Genomic DNA, 18458 nt, shown 5'->3' on the forward strand with positions numbered 1-18458 from the left:
CATCTCACTTCACAGAGGAGAAAAGTGAGGCTCAGAGAGGCTGATTGCTCCAAGTTAGCTATTTAACCTTAACTAGGATGTAGTTTTCCATTTGCTACTTTAATGCTCTTTCCAGAGTAAAATTCCAGTTGGTTATATTTATTAGGCTGTATTTGTTTTAGATATATGAAATTATGTTATAAAATATCTTTAGGAATTTTTATCAGCTTGAAATTCCACATAGGTGTATTTCTAGATTTGAACCACTTCAAAGCAAACTAAATACACAGCTTCTTACATTACAAAATCAAAAGGTCTCATCAGGCTATTTCAAACATCCTGCTTAAAAATAAAGACCTTTCCAGGGTGCATTTCCAGGACAATGCTCCAGGAGCATGACAGATAACATCTGAGAGCTGATGTAAGGCTCTCCCCAGGAACTAGCCTCGGCTGTCACAAAAATAACTGCAACGTCAGTGGGTTCTCAATGCAATTTTCAGTGATTCCATTGGAACAAGGTAAATAATATGTGTGTTGAAAAGGAGATGACTTTGTGTAATAAGGATTGGGGAATTTTTTTTCTTCTCAGCCCCTTTGGCAATTGAAATGGAAAACTGGGTTAAGTGTCGAGAGAATGAAAGTTCTATAGATGATTTCTGTTGAACAGTAAAGTCTTCAATACCCTATAAAAGTAAGCTATGACTCTGTCTTAGAGAGCAAACTAAAAAGGCATTTGTAGGTGGAACTGGCCTTCTGCAGTTGAATTGTAGATCTTATTGGGTAAAATTATACCATGGGGAAATTATTGTGAAGAAGCTCTTTTTGGCGTATGGGCTATTTTAAGGAATGGCACACACTCATACTTAGATATTTGGGAAGACATCTAACATTTCTGACAGGTAGAAAACATGTAAATATAAAACTGTAATGAGAAAAATTCCTCACTGATGGTATCTCAGAAGGGTTCACTCCAGAATAAAATTCCTAGTTACTTCCTTTTACAGGAGCATTTCTGTCACAGAAGACGCCAAATTCTTCTCTAGTCACCTTTCTAGACACCTAAAATATATGGATAAATGTCTATCTATATATTAATGGAATATATCTTTTAATAAAAAGGTCTCTGTCTCTTAAAGATACAATCTGTGCATAAATATTGAAATTTAGGTCCTCTATGCATCATAAAGGAATATAAGGTACTTTCATTTATCTCTGGGTGGATTTTTTCTCTTCACTCAAGAAGATGACTTTTAGGTTGGAACTATAATGTACAAACATCATCACAAGTTCACTGGCATTAAGTCACAGGCCAACTGAAAATGAGAATATAAACATATCCGAGTGAACATCTGACGAAGGCCACTGAAGGATGCAGTGCACACTGATGGGATGGGCTAGTGGTTCATGCCAGAGGATAAAGGACTTAACATACCAGAAGCAGGTACAAATATATAGTAACTGGGAAAATGAAATAATGCCTGAGAAAACAATAAAAAGAGCTAAGAAAACATTACAGAAGAAACATAGCACATTCAACAAACCAACAGGAAACATCTTCCTTAAATTTATAGAGGAATTTCATTTATTTGTAATGTTGACTTCAAAGGACAATACTTTAGTTTTCTCCTCTCTTTCTTTGCTCTCTCTCCCCATATATATATTCATTTGCACATGTACACATTATTTATACATTTATACATTGAAACAATACATTGAGCCCATCAATGCAAAAAGAAGGAATTCTAAGTAGCTAAGGGGAATGTCTGATACGACTGTGGTAGGCACCGTCTAGCTAAAGGGGGAAACTTCCCACTTGTTGCAGACAGGAAGTGAGAAAAGCCACACAGCACAAGGGGATATGACCAATGCCCAGGTGGCAATTTTGTACCTTAATATAGGACTGGAGGCAGTGGTCCAGCTGCTCCTCATGGCACTTGGTCACGATGTCAGTCAGAACCCTGGAAAAGCAATGCTGTTGAGTGGACTTTCTGGAGAAGGCAGGAAAATACCACTTGGTTTGTCACTGGAGTGCTTGGTAAACTGGGTGCTTAATCGTTGTTGAATGAATGAACGAACCAATTTCAGACTCTCCCCACCCCCCTTATCCCCCAATACTGGGTGTTTAACATCTACAATACCTGTTAGCCATTTCCAACCATGAAATCTCTAAACACTACGATATAAGTAATGTATTATGGCTGCAATACCATACTGGAGACATTTTTGCCCAAGTTGTATGTGCTATTATGGTCTATGTGTTTGCTGACATTGTCTTCTTGGAAAAGGGATCATTTTTAGTACCTTATTAAAACTTCTTTAACCTCCAACTATCATGTTCCACTTTAAAAGGGCTAGTCTTCCAACCTAGAGGTGTTATATACATGCTTTTGGAAAAACTAATTAGTTTAAGATGCAGGTTTTTGGGTTTTCCCTCTTAGCTGGGTTAGGGTTTCCAGTAGCACTTGTGGTATGGGTTGATTTCTTCACATTAATACTTCCAGTTACTCCACGGCTGTAGGGCTTAGGAACAGCCCAGAATTTCAACAGATCTATCTGCTGAAATACTTAGAAGTTTTGCCAACACAGATGCATATACTCATGTTGAAAAAGGCATAACTTGAAGGCACAGTTGGGGCCTTCTAATCTGGCTCCAGAACTGCCTGGTTGTAGAACTGTTAGAGATACTTTAATTTTCTAGAGCTTCAGAGCTTTACTTTAAAAATGACGCTAAAGGGGACTTCCCTGGTGGCGCAGTGGTTAAGAATCTGCCTGCCAGTGCAGGGGACACGGGTTTGAGCCCTGGTCCGGGAAGATCCTGCATGCCATTGAGCAGCTAAGCCTGTGCAGTACGACTACTGAGCCTGCATTCTAGAGCCCGCGAGCCACAACTACTGAGCCCACGTGCCACAACTACTGAAGCCGGTGCACCTAGAGCCCATGCTCTGCAAAAAGAGAAGCCACTGCAATGAGAAGCCTGTGCACTGCCACGAAGAGTAGACCCCACTCCCTGCAACTAGAGAAAGTCTGCGTGCAGCAATGAAGACCCAATGCAGCCAAACAAACAAACAAACAAAAAACTGACGCTAAAGACTCTCATTCTGAAAGAGGCTAATAATATGCCTGTGAGTTATGAAGGTACTGGAAACATTTCAATGTGAAGAGTAGTTTTTTTCCAGAATGCTGTAACTAATATTTTTAAAAAAGTGAACTTTAGAAATATTTGATTCAATAATTAATCAAGAATTCTCTCTCTAGAAAGAGGAAATTGTAACTGCCAAAGTCACAAGACAGATTAGTAATGTTGAAAGAATATAGTACAGGCAAATTTAAAGTGAGAACAGTTGAAGAAAAATTGAGCATAAAAAAATAAGATCTAGTCGGAGAGAAATGGTACAGCTATTCTGGAAAGCCATTCAGCATGTTATTTTTAATTAAAATTAAAAAAAAATTTAACATCTTTATTGGAGTATAATTGCTTTACAGTCGTGTGTTAGTTTCTGCTTTATAACAAAGTGAATCAGCTATACATATACATATATCCCCATATCTCCTCCCTCTTGCATCTCCCTCTCACCCTCCCTATCCCACCCTTCTAGGTGGTCACAAAGCACTGAGCTGATCTCCCTCTGCTATGCAGCTGATTCCCACTAGCTACCTATTTTACATTTGGTAGTGTATATATGTCCATGCCACTCTCTCACTTCATCCTAGCTTACCCTTCCCCGCCCCGTGTCCTCAAGTCCATTCTCTACATCTGCATCATTATTCCTGTCCTGCCCTTAGGTTCTTCATAACCATTTTTCTTTTTTTAGATTCCATATATATGTGTTAGCATACGGTATTTGTTTTTCTCTTTCTGACTTACTTCACTCTGTATGACAGACTCTAGGTCCATCCACCTCACTACAAATAAATCAGTTTCGTTTCTTTTAATGGATGAGTAATACTCCATTGTATATATGTGCCACATCTTCTTTATCCATTCATCTGTCGATGGACACTTAGGTTGCTTCCGTGCCCTGGTTATTGTAAATAGAGCTGCAATGAACATTTTGGTACATGACTCTTTTTGAATTATGGTTTTCTCAGGGTATATGTCCAGTAGTGGGATTGCTGGGTCGTATGGCAGTTCTATTTTTAGTTTTTTAAGGAACCTCCATACTGTTCTCCACAGTGGCTGTATCAATTTACATTCCCACCAGCAGTGCAAGAGGGTTCCCTTTTCTCCGCACCCTCTCCAGCATTTATTGTTTGTAGATTTTTGCTGATGGCCATTCTGACTGGTGTGAGGTGATACCTCATTGTAGTTTTGACTTGCATTTCTCTAATGATTAGTGATGTTGAGCATTCTTTCATGTGTTTGTTGGCAATCTATTTAGGTCTTCTGCTCATTTTTGGATTGGTTTGTTTGTTTTTTTGATACTGAGTTGCATGAGCTGTTTATAAATTTTGGAGGTTAATCCTTTGTCAGTTGCTTCATTTGCAAATACTTTCTCTCATTCTGAGGGTTGTCTTCTCGTCTTGTTTATGGTTTCCTTTGCTGTGCAAAAGCTTTGAAGTTTCATTAGGTCTCATTTCTTTATTTTTCTCTTTATTTCCATTTCTCTAAGAGGTGGGTCAAAAAGGATCTTGCTGTGATTTATGTCATAGAGTGTTTTGCCTATGTTTTCCTCTGAGAGTTTGATAGTGTCTGGCCTTACATTTAGGTCTTTAATCCATTTTGAGTTTATTTTTGTGTGTGCTGTTAGGGAGTGTTCTAATTTCATTCATTTACATGTAGCTGTCCAGTTTTCCCAGCACCACTTATTGAAGAGGCTGTCTTTTCTCCAGTGTATATTCTTGCCTCCTTTATCAAAGATAAGGTGACCTTATGTGCATGCATTTGTCTCTGGGCTTTCTATCCTGTTCCATTCATCTATAGTTCTGTTTTTGTGCCAGTACCATACTGTCTTAATGACTGTAGCTTTGTAGTATAGTCTGAAGTCCAGGAGCCTGATTCCTCCAGCTCCGTTTTTCTTTCTCAAGATTGCTTTGGCTATTCGGGGTCTTTTGTGTTTCCATACAAATTGTGAAATGTTTTGTTCTAGTTCTGTGAAAAATTCCAGTGGTAGTTTGATAGGGATTGCACTGAGTCTGTAGATTGCTTTGGGTAATATAGTCATTTTCACAATGTTGATTCTTCCAATCCAAGAACATGGTATATCTCTCCATCTGTTTGTATCCTCTTTAATTTCTTTCATCAGTGTCTTATAGTTTTCTGGATACAGGTCTTTTGTCTCCTTAGGTAGGTTTATTCCTAGCTATTTTATTCTTTTTGTTGCAATGGTAAATGGGAGTGTTTCCTTCATTTCTCTTTCAGATTTTTCATCATCAGTGTATAGGAATGCAAGAGATTCGGCATGTTCTTAAAACCAACATGTACAATGACCATATGACCCAACAATCACTCATTTCAAAGAAATGAAAACATGTTCACCTCAAATGTACCCAAAACTGGAAACAACCCAGCTAGCCTTCAACAGGTGAATTTTTAAACATTTTTTGATGTGGAATACTAGTCAGAAATAAAAAGGAGAGAACTATTGATTGATTGATGCAACAACCTGGATGAATCTCCAGAGAATTATGCTGAGTGAAAAAAGCCAATCCCCAAAGGTTATATACCGTGATACTATATAATTCCATATCCATATATATATATATAAAATATATATAATTTATATATGAATTGAAAATAGAATATATAATAAACTCATCAATTTATTATATGAATATGTGGAGCATAGAGTATATTTTAACATACTATAAGATTTTATATATTCCTATTATATATAAAATTTCAATATAATATATATAAAATTCTTAAAGTAACAAAATTTTAGAGATGGAGAACAGATTAGTAGTTGTCCGGGGCAAGGAGTGGGGTTTGAGATGACAAAGAAGTAAGTGTGTCAGTAAAAGGGCAACATGAGGGATCCTTGTGGGGACGGGAATATTCTGTCTCCTGATTCTATCAATGTTAATATTCTGGAGTGATATTGTCCTATAGTTTTGCACAATGCCACCATTGGGAACATCTAAAGAGAACATGGACTCTCTCTGCATTATTTCTTACAACTGCATGTGCCTCTATCTCAAAATAAAAAGTTTAATTAAAAACACAAAGTTAAAAAAGAGGTCTAAAACTTTACTTGAATGATAGTAATAGATGATTAGAAGGTAAGAACTCAAGAGTGAGACATACTTAACTTTGAGATACGTATTCGAACGAAATGCAAGCATACACAATCAGGTGGCCATTCGGTTATAATCAAAGTTGTGTGTAACCACAGCTTATAAAATCTCTTCCCCTAAGGCTGTGCTATGGATACCTGGTCACAGTTGTGCTTATTTCATCTTCTTCATTCTGCACCAGAACCCTGAAGAGCTGATTCAAGATTACCGGCAGAAAACTCATGATTGCATGAATCTTTTCCACATTCAGTAAGTTCTGTTAAATTGGCAGGACAAAAAAAAAGGTCATTGATTAAATTTAAAGCACATTCTTTTACTGACGTTCTTCAGAACTTGAATATGACTACTGTAGCTCACTTTTGTTTGACTTTATTTTTCATGGCATTTAGCATGACATAAAGGCATGGGGGTAATGTTACAAGGACTCTACATCTAATTAACTAATTTAGAGTCAATTGATTCTGATTTTCAATCATTTTTATTTTGAAGAAACTGATCTTTGCTTATTTTTTAATGAACACACAGACACCTTTTAGGAATTGTGAAATAAAATCATTTAGTCTCTGAATTGATAAGGTGTTTAAAAATCTTCGATAATAATTACCCCTTAGTTTGCTGCTCAATGCAAAATGTAAAGGTCTGTTTTGCCCATTTCTACCCTGGAGACCATTGCAGCTAGTTGCATGTCATGTTACCTTACAAGAACGGACGAAACTCAAGGTAGGTGACTGAGACATATCTTTCTCCCTTTTTTGGCACTGTCGGAAAAATGCGTTCACATGTGGATCCTGAAACAGCAAAAGAAAGTCTTGATTTTTGATGACATGTAAGCTGTGGAACAATCATGGTGATGGGAGGTGAGCCCTTCTGTAGGACAAGATGCCTTGATGTGAGGTGCTTTGTCCAGGAGGCATAGTGACAGACCTCTCATTTTCACAGGCATTCCAGCACACAGAGGGCTTGACCTGAACTACGAAGTCCCCTCTCTCTCCTATTCCACTCTCAGAGATTTGTTTTCTTTCCGGGCCACATGATAATGGCTAGAGAATTACTTCCCTTGTCTCTGTTCTTTCCTTTCTTTCTTTTTAAGTTGTCTTCTGTCATCTTCCTTCCACAGACTTCTACCAATTTTTCTTACATATTCTTTAATACACACGAGAATGGGTACAGTTTAAAATGCATACGGATATTTTAGGACTTAAAATGTCAGAGTTAATAAAAAAATTATGAAGTCCACCTGACATCATAAGATAAAACTTGACTCCCCAGACCCATATGTTGAAGTCCTAATTCCCAGTACCTCCAGATGTAATGATATTTGAAGATAAGGTCTTTAAAGAGGTAATTAGTTAGGGTGGCCCTAGTCCAATATGACTGATGTCCCATGGAAGAGTAAACTTGGATGTGCACACACAGAGGAAAGCCAAGGAGAGAGGCCTTGGAAGAAGCCAACTCTGCTGACACCTTGATCTCAGACTTCCAGCCTCTAGACCTGTGAGAAAATACATTTCTGTTGTTTAAGCCACCCAGTCTGGTATTTTGTTATGGCAGCCTAAGCAAACTAATCAGCCCTTTAATGCTCTTTCCTGAAAAGGGTGTCACCTTGGAAATGCCTAAGTTCTGTGTTGAGGGTCAAAGTTATGAAGTCAGGTGCACTCTCTGGGGGTTTCTCTGGCCTTTGTCAGTTCTAGAGGGCATCTGTGGTTGGGGTTCCCCTCAAGTTGGGGTATTTGTGTGCGTGCGTGTATGCGCGCGCACGTGAGTGTGTGTATGTTTTCAGTTTCACTTCATTTATTCGACAGTTATTTACTGAAAGCTGTCTATGTGTCAGGTTCTTGTCAGGCACGGAGGACAGAGTCAGGGGCAAGGAAAAGCCACTCTGTGGTCCTTCCATTATGCCCGGGAAATCAGGTACCATGCCATGATTTTCACACATACCTATTTGCTCATAATTAGACAAGTGCTTCAAAGGAAAGCAGGGTGCTGTATGGGTGTATGACAAGATGACACAGCATATCTGAGGGGTTAGGGGACAGGGAAGGCTTCTTTGGGGATGCGACATTAGAGCCAAGCTCTGAAGGTTGGGTAGGAGCTGCCCAGACCAATCAGGGGAGGGTAGGCAGAGAGGGAGAGATCGCCCTCCTGGCTGACGAAAGGCTGAGTGTCACAAAATCCCTGGATCTTGGAGGTATGAAGCAGACAGAGGGCACAGTGCAGGACAGGTCCTGGCGTGTTTGAAAATTGAGGTAAATACCGCTATGGAGGAAGGAAGAAGGTGTCCCCCAGGGTGACGAGTGCGTGGGCGGTGGAAGCTGATGTGCAGAAAGCAGAGTAGTGGTGAGTCACAGAGAGATCTGGGTAGTTTGGAGAAAAGCAGCTGGAGGTGTGGGAAAGAGAAACTCGGGGCATTCTGAGAGCTATAAAAGCAGGATTTGGTGGAGAATGACCATTTTGTGGGACTTGACTGGGGCTGATGGCGTCAGAGAAAAGATGGGTTTAAGGAGTCATGGGCATAGGACTTGGGAAGAGGACCAAATTTGGCTTGAGGCACCAGTGGTTACGGAAAGACCTTTTGATCCAATATATGGTGGTACCCGGATTATTTCATTTTTCTTAGCAACCAAGTATGTGCTAGGGTTAAAGCAGCATGAAGCAAAAAAACAAACAAAAAACCACACACACAAAAACCCAGGTACACATTGAATTTAAGAAAGAAGCAATACATAGTCTATGTACTTGCAATAGTTTGTTTATAATTAGCACCACAAAAGTCCTCACAGTGTGGTAAAGTAAGCTGCCTTGCAATGGAAGGGGTGAGTTTGTGGTAATTTGACAGTGATAATAACTACATTTGTACAGCGTTTTGCAGTTCATGAGATATTTTCATGTGCAGTTTCTCATTTTGAGCCTCACAACCACCTTAGGTTGAGATTTTCTATTGTTATCATTTTCCTGCTGAGGACACAGGACTGCAGGGGTGAGGTGACTTGTCCAGGGTCACTGGGCCGGAAATTGGCCGAGGTGACTCTCAAATACAGTTCTGCCAACCTCGTGGCCTTTCCATGAGAGGAGCCTTGGGTAGGGATTGGGAATTAGACTGAGTTTTAAGGTAAAGGTCCAAAGCCTTTATTTTAAACGTTTCATATTTTTAACACTTGGGGGTTGTCATGGGAAGCAAACCATCTTCCAAGGAAAGTGCCCTTTTGATAAATACACTACTGGAATTTTGGTTTGCAGTTCGGTAGTGCCTGAGCTTTTATGGGTTAGGGCGTTCGATCTCTTCTGGAAGAGGGATACAGTTTTGCCACAAACATTCTTCCTTTTTGATCACCTGCTCTCTGACACCTTGTGGAATGGTGAGTCTCCTCCTGTAAATCTAGGAGACACTTTATGATTTTATGTGTTAGAGAAGATTTTGATATTTCAGGACAACACGCTCACCTGAGTATTCACTGTTGATACAACAAATGTCGATACTTTGAAAAGTGGTTTGCCACCATCGACCCATTTAATGTCACTCCCACCATGCTGCAAAAAAGAGTTTGTTACTGTCACTGTGGCAATTTGAGAGAGAGGAAATAAACAGGTTATTTAGTTTACGTTAATTTGTCATCCTGACCCATTAACCTCGCGGTCCTATAGAGATGGAAAATAAGAGATGCAAATACATTTGGTAATATTGGTCAATGAAACCAATGTGATACCAGGGGATCATTTTGAACAGATCATTTCTACTGGCCACAAACTAAACAAGATATTTGACATATCACAGGTACACCTGATTCCTTATTACAATGGATGCATACACCAAGGTTGGGTTAATTCAAACAGCAGAAAGAAGATAACCTCATGCCATTTAGCCCATGTATTTTTCCTCTTAAGTTATACATCATTCAATACCTTTCCACTTGCAGAATCTTGAAAGCTTAAATAATTCGGAGGCAGGCTTGTTGCTACTGGGATATTGTACTCTTGAGAAGCTATCTGATCATCTCTCATGAGAGGAAGCCAAGCATACCCAACTGTGCAAAGGAACAACAAAGGGAAAACTTTTCAGTACAAATCTTCATGGCGAGGAGTAAAAATAAAGCTATTTATCATTTATGAATATAAAACGTCACTTTAAAAAACTCAATAAATCAGAGCTTTTCAAATATTCTCCAATTTAAGTTCCAGAGATAACATGCACAGCTATCTCAGGTTGCTTTCTGTCAATACCTGGTGTTTCCAGAGCCTCCTTCTTTTTGGTGGTAGCTTTTGCATTTATGTCACAAGTGACATGATAAAAAGAAAAAAAAATATGGTGCTTCTCATGAAGTTGTGTTGGTAGCTCAATTTTCACCTGCAATGAAAGAGATAACAGCTGGGCGAAGATTGAAATCATTTTCCCAGTGTCAGGACAAGACAAAGCATAGGCATGTTAGGCTTTTTAAAAGTCTTTCACTGAAATCTAGGTCCACAATTTAATAGTCAGCACTAGAAGTACGATTTACCTCTCAATAAATATCCATCCCGCTAGCAGTAATGTGTTAAGATGTTATTTTTACTTCTTTATTGTGGTGATAACTTAGAATACCTAGTGTTTCTCATTAGATAATTTATACCACCATGAATTACACACACACACACACACACACACAGACATGACAGTAGCATGTAAATAAGGCACAGATTAAGGACCTATCATCAAGGGACATGAGTTGAGTGAAGAGTAGGTCCTTGCCTCCCAGAGTGTGTGCATGGACCAGTTGCATAAGCATCACTTGGGAGCTGATTAGAGATGCAGACTCTCAGACACTACCCCAGACATACAGAATCAGAATCTGCATTTAGCAAGAACCCCAGATGATCCACAGTCACAATGTTGAGGAACATGGTAGCTGCAAATGATGTAACTGGAGCACGAAATCTATCTGTTATAAAAACCACGAAAAGGTATGTGGTATGTATTGTGTAAAAAATTACACTGTGGTAACTAAGTAATGAGCCATTTTGGAAAGAGGTCATGTTCTCCTCTGTAAATGACACTTGTGAAAAAAAACATAAAACATAAAATTGATATAGGTGAAGAATATACTTAATGAGGAGCGTCCTCCATGTTCCTGGAAAGAAAGGAACATAGGTTGTCATTTAGTTCCCTCCACGGCCTTGCAAAGTAGGATGATACAGAGGTAGCAACCAAGGCGAAAGATGTTAGGGGGCTTTGAGTCACTAGGAGGATGGACTAGTCAGTAATTAATAGGATCTTCCAGGACAAGAACACGTGTCACACTGGAATCCCAGGATCCCATGCAGGTAAGTGACATTCAGTTCAATATTAGCAACTAGGTAATTTCCTGAACAATCAAATCAAGCAATAAGGTGACAAACAGACAAGCAAATTATCTACTAGTTTTTAATTAGACTCTCTGTGCATCTATATATAGTTGGTTTATTGCCACATTGCTCAGGAGAGAATTTATAACACAGATTTTCAGTGTCATCCCTGGAACAGCAGTATCATCATCTCTGAGAAAGTTGTTTAGAAATGCAATTTCTCAGGCCCCCTCCCAGACATATGGAATCCAAAAATCTGGGGTGGGTTCCAGTCATCTGTGTTTTAACAAGCCTTCCAGGTGATTCTGTGCCTGGTCAGGTTTGAGAACTCCTGAATTAGAATGGTTTACAGCTTACATATATTCATGACATACCAGCATGCTAACCTGGTAACAAAAGCCAATATACAGTTCAAAACATACAATAACTAACAATGCAGTAGAATGAAATTTTCTTTTTTTAGTTGGAACACATGGGACTGAAACAAGTGTTCAAGAATTCCAGTAAACTACATATTAATGCTAACACTCCTTGGTAACAAATACTGCAAATACATTATATTTTAGCAGTGCCTTAGAAGAATTTATATTCATGTTTATAATTAATGCAATCATCTTTTGCAATAAAAAAGAAGAAAATGGTTTTGAATCTGTACTGCAGAGTTCACCAGGCAGTTCATTATATACATGTTCTCTTGTGGAAAAGCTCATGGCTCTTACAAGGATTCCGGGAAGCACATGAGCGTGAGAGAGATTAAAAGCCAGACTTAACCGTAAGAACATCTTTTTCTTCGTTAAATCTTATATGTTGACAGAGGATGCACCTTTCAGATGGGCTTTGTCAAGATGTCAACCAATGTAGTAAATATTCTGTAATGTAGTAACAGCCCTTTCCCTTATTTATTTATTTTTTTTACCTCTGTCCTGAATTTATAGGGAAAAAATTTAAGAGCATTAAATGGATGTGGAGGAAGGAGATAAGGTTAGTCAGGTCTGCGGTTTCATTGGTGTTCTTTTAAGAAGTTTATAAATGGTTGACGTGTAACAAGGTGTGATAGGCAGAATAATGGCCCTCCAGGATGCCCCCCAAGTCCTAATCCTCAGAATGTATGAATATGTCTCCTTACACAGTAAAAGGGACTTTGCAGCTGTGATTAAATTAAGGGTCTTGAGATGGGGAGATTAAATTGGATTAGCCCAGTGGGCCCAATGTAATCGCAAAGGTCCTTATCAGAGGAAGGCAGGAGAGTCAGGGTCGTAAGAAATGTGAGGAGAGAAACAGAGGTCAGAGTAATGACATTGCTGGAAGGGGTCACAAGCCAAGGAGTAAGGGCAGTCTCCAGAAACTGGAAAAGGCAAGGTAAGGATTCGTCCCAGAACCTCCAGAAGGAATGGAGGCCTGCTGACACCTGATTTCAGCCCTGTGGGACCCATTTCAGAGCTCTGACCCACCGAACCGTAAGGTAATCAATGTGTGTTATTTAAGCCATGAAACTGTGATAATTTGTTCAAGTAGCAATAGGAAACTAATACAAAAGATGTGATATTTTAAATCCCAGAAATCACATTGGCAGGTTGCATTAGTTCAGACCTTAGCTTCACGGTTAGAAATTAAATTTAATCACTGAAACTTGTTTGTCTAAAGCTGTTTATAATACAAGCTGACATATGTATAGTCATTTACTACTAATCCAATATAAGTTTTTTTTTTATATATGGGTTATAGCAGAGCAGTGACGCTTCAGGCTCTGGAGTCACATGGGCTGGCTTAAATTTTGACTGTCACTTCATAGTTATGTGCCCTTGTCAAAGTTGCTTCTCTGATCGCCGGCTTCCTTATCCATAAATTAGGAAGGTGTGAAGGTTAATTTTATGTGTCAACTTGACTGGGCCACAGGATGCCCAGAGAGCTGGCTAAACATGATTTCTCAGTGTGTCTGTGAGGGCGTTTCTGGAAGAGACCAGCATTTGAATTGGTGGACTGAGCAAAGTAGATGGCCCTCCCCATGTGGGTGGGCACATCTCGTCCACTGAGGTCCAGAATAGAACAAGAAGGCGGAGTAAGGTTGAATTTCCTCTCTGCCTGACTGCTTGACCTGGAACACTGACCTTCTCCAGTTCTTGGCACTATTGGTTTTCAGGCCTTCAGACCTCAACTGGACTCTACAATAGACACTCTGGTTCTCAGGTCTTTGAACTACACCAATGGCTTTCCTGGGTGCAGATGGTAGATTGTGGGACTTTTCAGCCTCCATAATGATGTGATCTGATACCTTATATTAAACTGTACCTATCTATCTGTCTATCTATCTATCTATCTATCTATGTATCTCTCTATCTATCATCTTCCTATTGGCTCTGTTTCTCTGGAGAAAGCCATGTGGATCAAGTGAGATAGTGTCTATTTAGAGTATAGCGTGGTTCCTGGCACATAAGAAGAGAGTCTTGAGAGTTGGCAGGGCAGGTCTTGAGGTGAGGCAGTCCAAGCTCCTTCAAGTTCATGAGGGTTATAAGCAACAGTTGGCTCATATTCTAGCCCTTTTTGTTTTTTCCCTCAGGATATGAAATGCCGCTACTGATTGGTAAAAACTACCTAACACGATGTTTGTTACCCTAACCAATGAAAAAGAAAAGAAAAAAATCAGTCTCATTTGAAAGAAATGATATAATAAAAACATCACATTTTTAAAATCTTGTGCTGAAATACATGAGTTTGCAGCATAGTCCTGGAGCAACTGTCAATTAACGTGGTTTTTAAAACTGGGTTATGTAAACACCTGCTAAGGTATGTCCTTAGTCTGAGGACTAGTCTAGAAAGAGTGTTTGTCATCATGTATTATCTTACCCGCTCACCCATCTTTTAAGGAGCTGCTGGGGGCAGTGGAGGCTTGGCTTACCTCGTCTGAGAAATCTGGGTTCTGGGAATGGTGCAGAACTGCAGTGTAGGCGGCTGAGGTGAAGAGGGGCCCTCCAGGTTTTCCGTAAACACACTGTTTAAAAAGTTATGAGTTGAATAATTATGAGTGTCTGAAATTAACCCTGAGCACAAAAAGGCCACAACTCTTCAGTTACCCATTCTGGGACAAAGGTGCATTTTGTGGTAACTTGCCAGGCTGAGCTGACATCTAATTAACCTTGAACTTCTTTGATCTGCTGTCCTGTATTTATTACCCAACAGGGCACTGTTGAAGAAAATATGAAGGCTTTAATTCACTATGTAGATATTATATCAATACTGAATACCTGAATCAATTAACTGCTACCTGACTTTTGATTACCAGAAGATAAGAGATACTTTGTTCAATTCTGATTCTCGCGGCCCACGGTACCCAGCTCTGGTCTAGAGTTTAAGGCGATCAGTCCTTATGATACAAGGCTTGGTTTGACCCCAGCTCCTGACATGCCAGTCCCCAACCAAGAATGAGAGCTGGAAGGGTAGGGCTGGTCCCGGGCTCCACTGTATTGTGTTATTCTTCTGTCCCAGCCCCTAATCAGGCCAGGGGATGGGATACGGACCTTCCCTGTCATAAAAGCCCCTTTAGCCCAAGGCTCAGAGTCCCTTTGCTGAAGTCAGCTGTATCTCTTGAGCAATGCTTTAGAATGCAATGAAACAGAGGCCACATGTACCTGCGAGTACTCCTCTTTTTTAGATTCTTCCCCATAAGCGATTCTCTAGCAGGCCTGGTGTGTTCACCGTCTGGCCATTGCCTTTGTTTGCTTGACAATTCCATGTCATTTTATTTTTTCTCTCCTGCTGCTAATGCTATTGTGGAACTTGTAACCTGGGGATGCTGAGAGTGCCTCGGGACAATTTTAAAGAACTCTTTCTCTCTATTGTGCATGATTCATTCAATCACTCAAACTGATTACTGTTCTTCTGAATAATGCTACAACCCTTCTGAGCACAGAGAACACAATCGGTACCTGACAGAGTGCTTTAAGAGGTGACCTCAGATAATTGTGGGGATTAGTTAGAAATTAGTTTTGTCCTTTACTATATCTCCTTCCTCTGATTCACCAAAACTGGGAAGATCTGGCCACAGGCCCACTGAAAATAATTTTCCTCTCTATTTTTATAAGTTTCTTTATGCTGTTTGAAGTCCCTAAAATAAAAACAGTATATGTCAAATACAAACTCTGAAAACTGCCATCCAGTTGCAGTTTTATAGGATCAAACAGCCCAGTTCCTATAAAACTCATAGTCTTATTGATCGTATTAAGTCGCGTGATTAACAGCAGGGACCAGCTTCCCAGAGCCATTTCCGAGGTCCTCGGGCAGGTGGCCACACGCACCTTCCAAAAATGTGAGCGCCCCATGGGCCCCCTGCATTAGCCATTGGGCCAGTAGGCAGCAGCCCTTCCGCAGAGGCCACATGAAGCCCAGCTGGGATGCTGCATTTGAAATCAAGCATGCTGAATTCATGAGATGCGGGCTAATCTTTGAAAACGGCAAAGTCTTCCAGAGGGGAATCGTTGCCTTGATTTCACACCAGAACGGCTTCCTTTTTTCCAAATCATGAAAAGCTAAGCAGAGCCATGAGACTGGCATTTCTAATAGATCTAGTTAATGGTAGCTGTTCAATCAGGTACATGTTAGGAAATCTAAATCAAATGGACTGAATTGCTCCTCTTTCCAGCACACTAAACTAAAAAGCCCCTTGGTGGTGGGGAGAACCAGGGCACCTGCCTGCCCCTATGTGCTGTATTCCCTCATGGGCTGGGCTCACCTTCACGGGCTTGGCATCTTCTTCATCGGAATTTTTGAATTCAATGCACACGGTTATATTTCGTGCCTGAAATTACAGAGAGGGAAAATGGACATTGTAATTTCCTCTTAGATAATAACATCAAAAAACAATCCAAGTGCCTAAAATAAGTAGCTTCTAATTAAATCTGAAAAATGCAGAATAGCCAAAATTCTCTTGTGGCATTACTCATAGCGCTCCGAAATAGCAGAAAGATTTGGAGAGATTATTTAAAAGGGAAGAAAAGACTCATATTGAAAGAGTGCAGGTAGGCTATTTTCAGAGTCTCTTAATAAACTAAAAATAAAGTTTGGAACAAAATTATTTAGGGCTGATTTCAGAAAGTTTTACTCATATGTTATAAAATGTGCATCCTCAAACACTTTTAAGGTGAAACTCATCATTGTCTCTCATTAACCATTTTCTTCAAATGGTTTTCTATTCTAAAGTGTTAGTCTATAGTAATTTGTATTTGAACTTTCAAGAAACCATCTTAATATGGTCTAAATAGGGTGGAGAGAGAGGATGATATCTCAGAAACATATCATACCTTGTTGAAACATTTCTGGCTATCATACTTGAGGTGCTTGGGGTAAATGTAAATTTGATTTTTGTATACTCTGTAAGGACGGCAATACTTTGCTGAGTCGTAAACAAATTCTTCCACTTCCACTGTGGGTTCTGGTTGAGCCGTCACATTGAAAGGCTTGACAGGGATAAAGGACGATGTTACACAGTCTTTAAAAATCAGAAAAGAAAAGTTTGTCACTTGATATGATTGTAAGTGAGCAGTACTTAACCTATTTTAAGATGAATCTACTCAAAATAGAAACTCCGTGCTTGTATACTAATTTATGTTAAATTATGCTGGCCTGAAAACTTTGTAGGAGGTAAGCACGATAGATACTCAGTGATATATTTAACATCAAAACTGATATCTCAAAAGACTGGTAAATCTTTTGGATTTATAACTATTTTCTTTTTGTGTTAAGCTTCATATAGAAAGTAAATTTTAGCTAGAGATCCTCTGAGCATACAAAATAGTTAGCATACTAACTATTTTCTTTTTGTATTAAGCTTCATATAGAAAGTAAATTTTAGCTAGAGATCCTCTGAGCATACAAAATAGTTAGCATACTAACTATTTTCTTTTTGTATTAAGCTTCATATAGAAAGTAAATTTTAGCTAGAGATCCTCTGAGCATACAAAATAGTTAGCATACTAACTATTTTCTTTTTGTATTAAGCTTCATATAGAAAGTGAATTTTAGCTAGAGATCCTCTGAGCATACAAAATAGTTAGCATACTAACTATTTTCTTTTTGTATTAAGCTTCATATAGAAAGTGAATTTTAGCTAGAGATCCTCTGAGCATACAAAATAGTTAGCATACTAACTATTTTCTTTTTGTATTAAGCTTCATATAGAAAGTGAATTTTAGCTAGAGATCCTCTGAGCATACAAAATAGTTAGCATACTAACTATTTTCTTTTTGTATTAAGCTTCATATAGAAAGTGAATTTTAGCTAGAGATCCTCTGAGCATACTAACTAAGATAAAGACTAGCCCACTGACTTTAGCCGTCACACTATAAATATTGCTCTATGATGGAACAAAACTCTGTCCAGTGGGTTTATTACTGATAGTACCACTTGGTTTAATAGTAATTTTCCCTATGGAATTATTTTACAACATAGGCCCTAATCCCCCTCTGCATTAATAGTTACAATTTTATTTTTCTCTTCAGTTTTCACAATCTTTTAAAATCTAACCTTGTAAAAACAGCCTAAGCGGGGAAAAGACCAGTAGGAATTTATAAATCAAAACTTGTCACTAAGCAGTTTGGAGGCTGAAGTTGTGGCCCTGAAAGACAGCAAGGCCTTCTACCTTCCTTTACCCCATCTGGAATCTTCCTGTGTTCAAACAAGCAACATGGTTAGCTACATGCTTAGCTATATCGTTAGCTATATGCTTGGGAATCAGATTACAGGCTTTTTTATTTTTCTTCAAAAATCAATTAGAATATTTTTATTATATGTTCAAATTTCTCTGATATCCCATGATATCAGAGAATATCATAGGATATTCAAAGAGAATATTTTAGCTTTCTCTTTTGTTATTTTTCTTTTCCCTAGGTAATAAAAGCAACCTTCCACAAATCAGGTAGAGGAAATGGCTTACTTTG

General features: G+C 39.0%; 1 protein-coding gene across 2 annotated transcripts in view; it reads right to left on the reverse strand.

Moving 5' to 3' along the window:
* Positions 1–18458, reverse strand: part of DOCK10 (dedicator of cytokinesis 10) — a gene marked incomplete at both ends in the record, with an annotated part of 280006 nt that overhangs the window by 62148 nt on the left and 199400 nt on the right. For both annotated transcript variants that reach the window (XM_082841820.1, XM_082841819.1), the window contains 9 exons: positions 1868–1937; positions 6351–6469; positions 6909–7001; positions 9655–9741; positions 10114–10235; positions 10432–10555; positions 14426–14518; positions 16256–16321; positions 16824–17011. In XM_082841820.1, the coding sequence (XP_082697946.1) occupies positions 1868–1937; positions 6351–6469; positions 6909–7001; positions 9655–9741; positions 10114–10235; positions 10432–10555; positions 14426–14518; positions 16256–16321; positions 16824–17011 (962 nt within the window). The remainder of the gene's footprint in view (positions 1–1867; positions 1938–6350; positions 6470–6908; positions 7002–9654; positions 9742–10113; positions 10236–10431; positions 10556–14425; positions 14519–16255; positions 16322–16823; positions 17012–18458) is intronic.

The sequence above is a fragment of the Leucopleurus acutus genome (assembly GCF_964270905.1).
Source record: "Leucopleurus acutus genome assembly, chromosome: 6".
Classification (NCBI taxonomy): domain Eukaryota; kingdom Metazoa; phylum Chordata; class Mammalia; order Artiodactyla; family Delphinidae; genus Leucopleurus; species Leucopleurus acutus.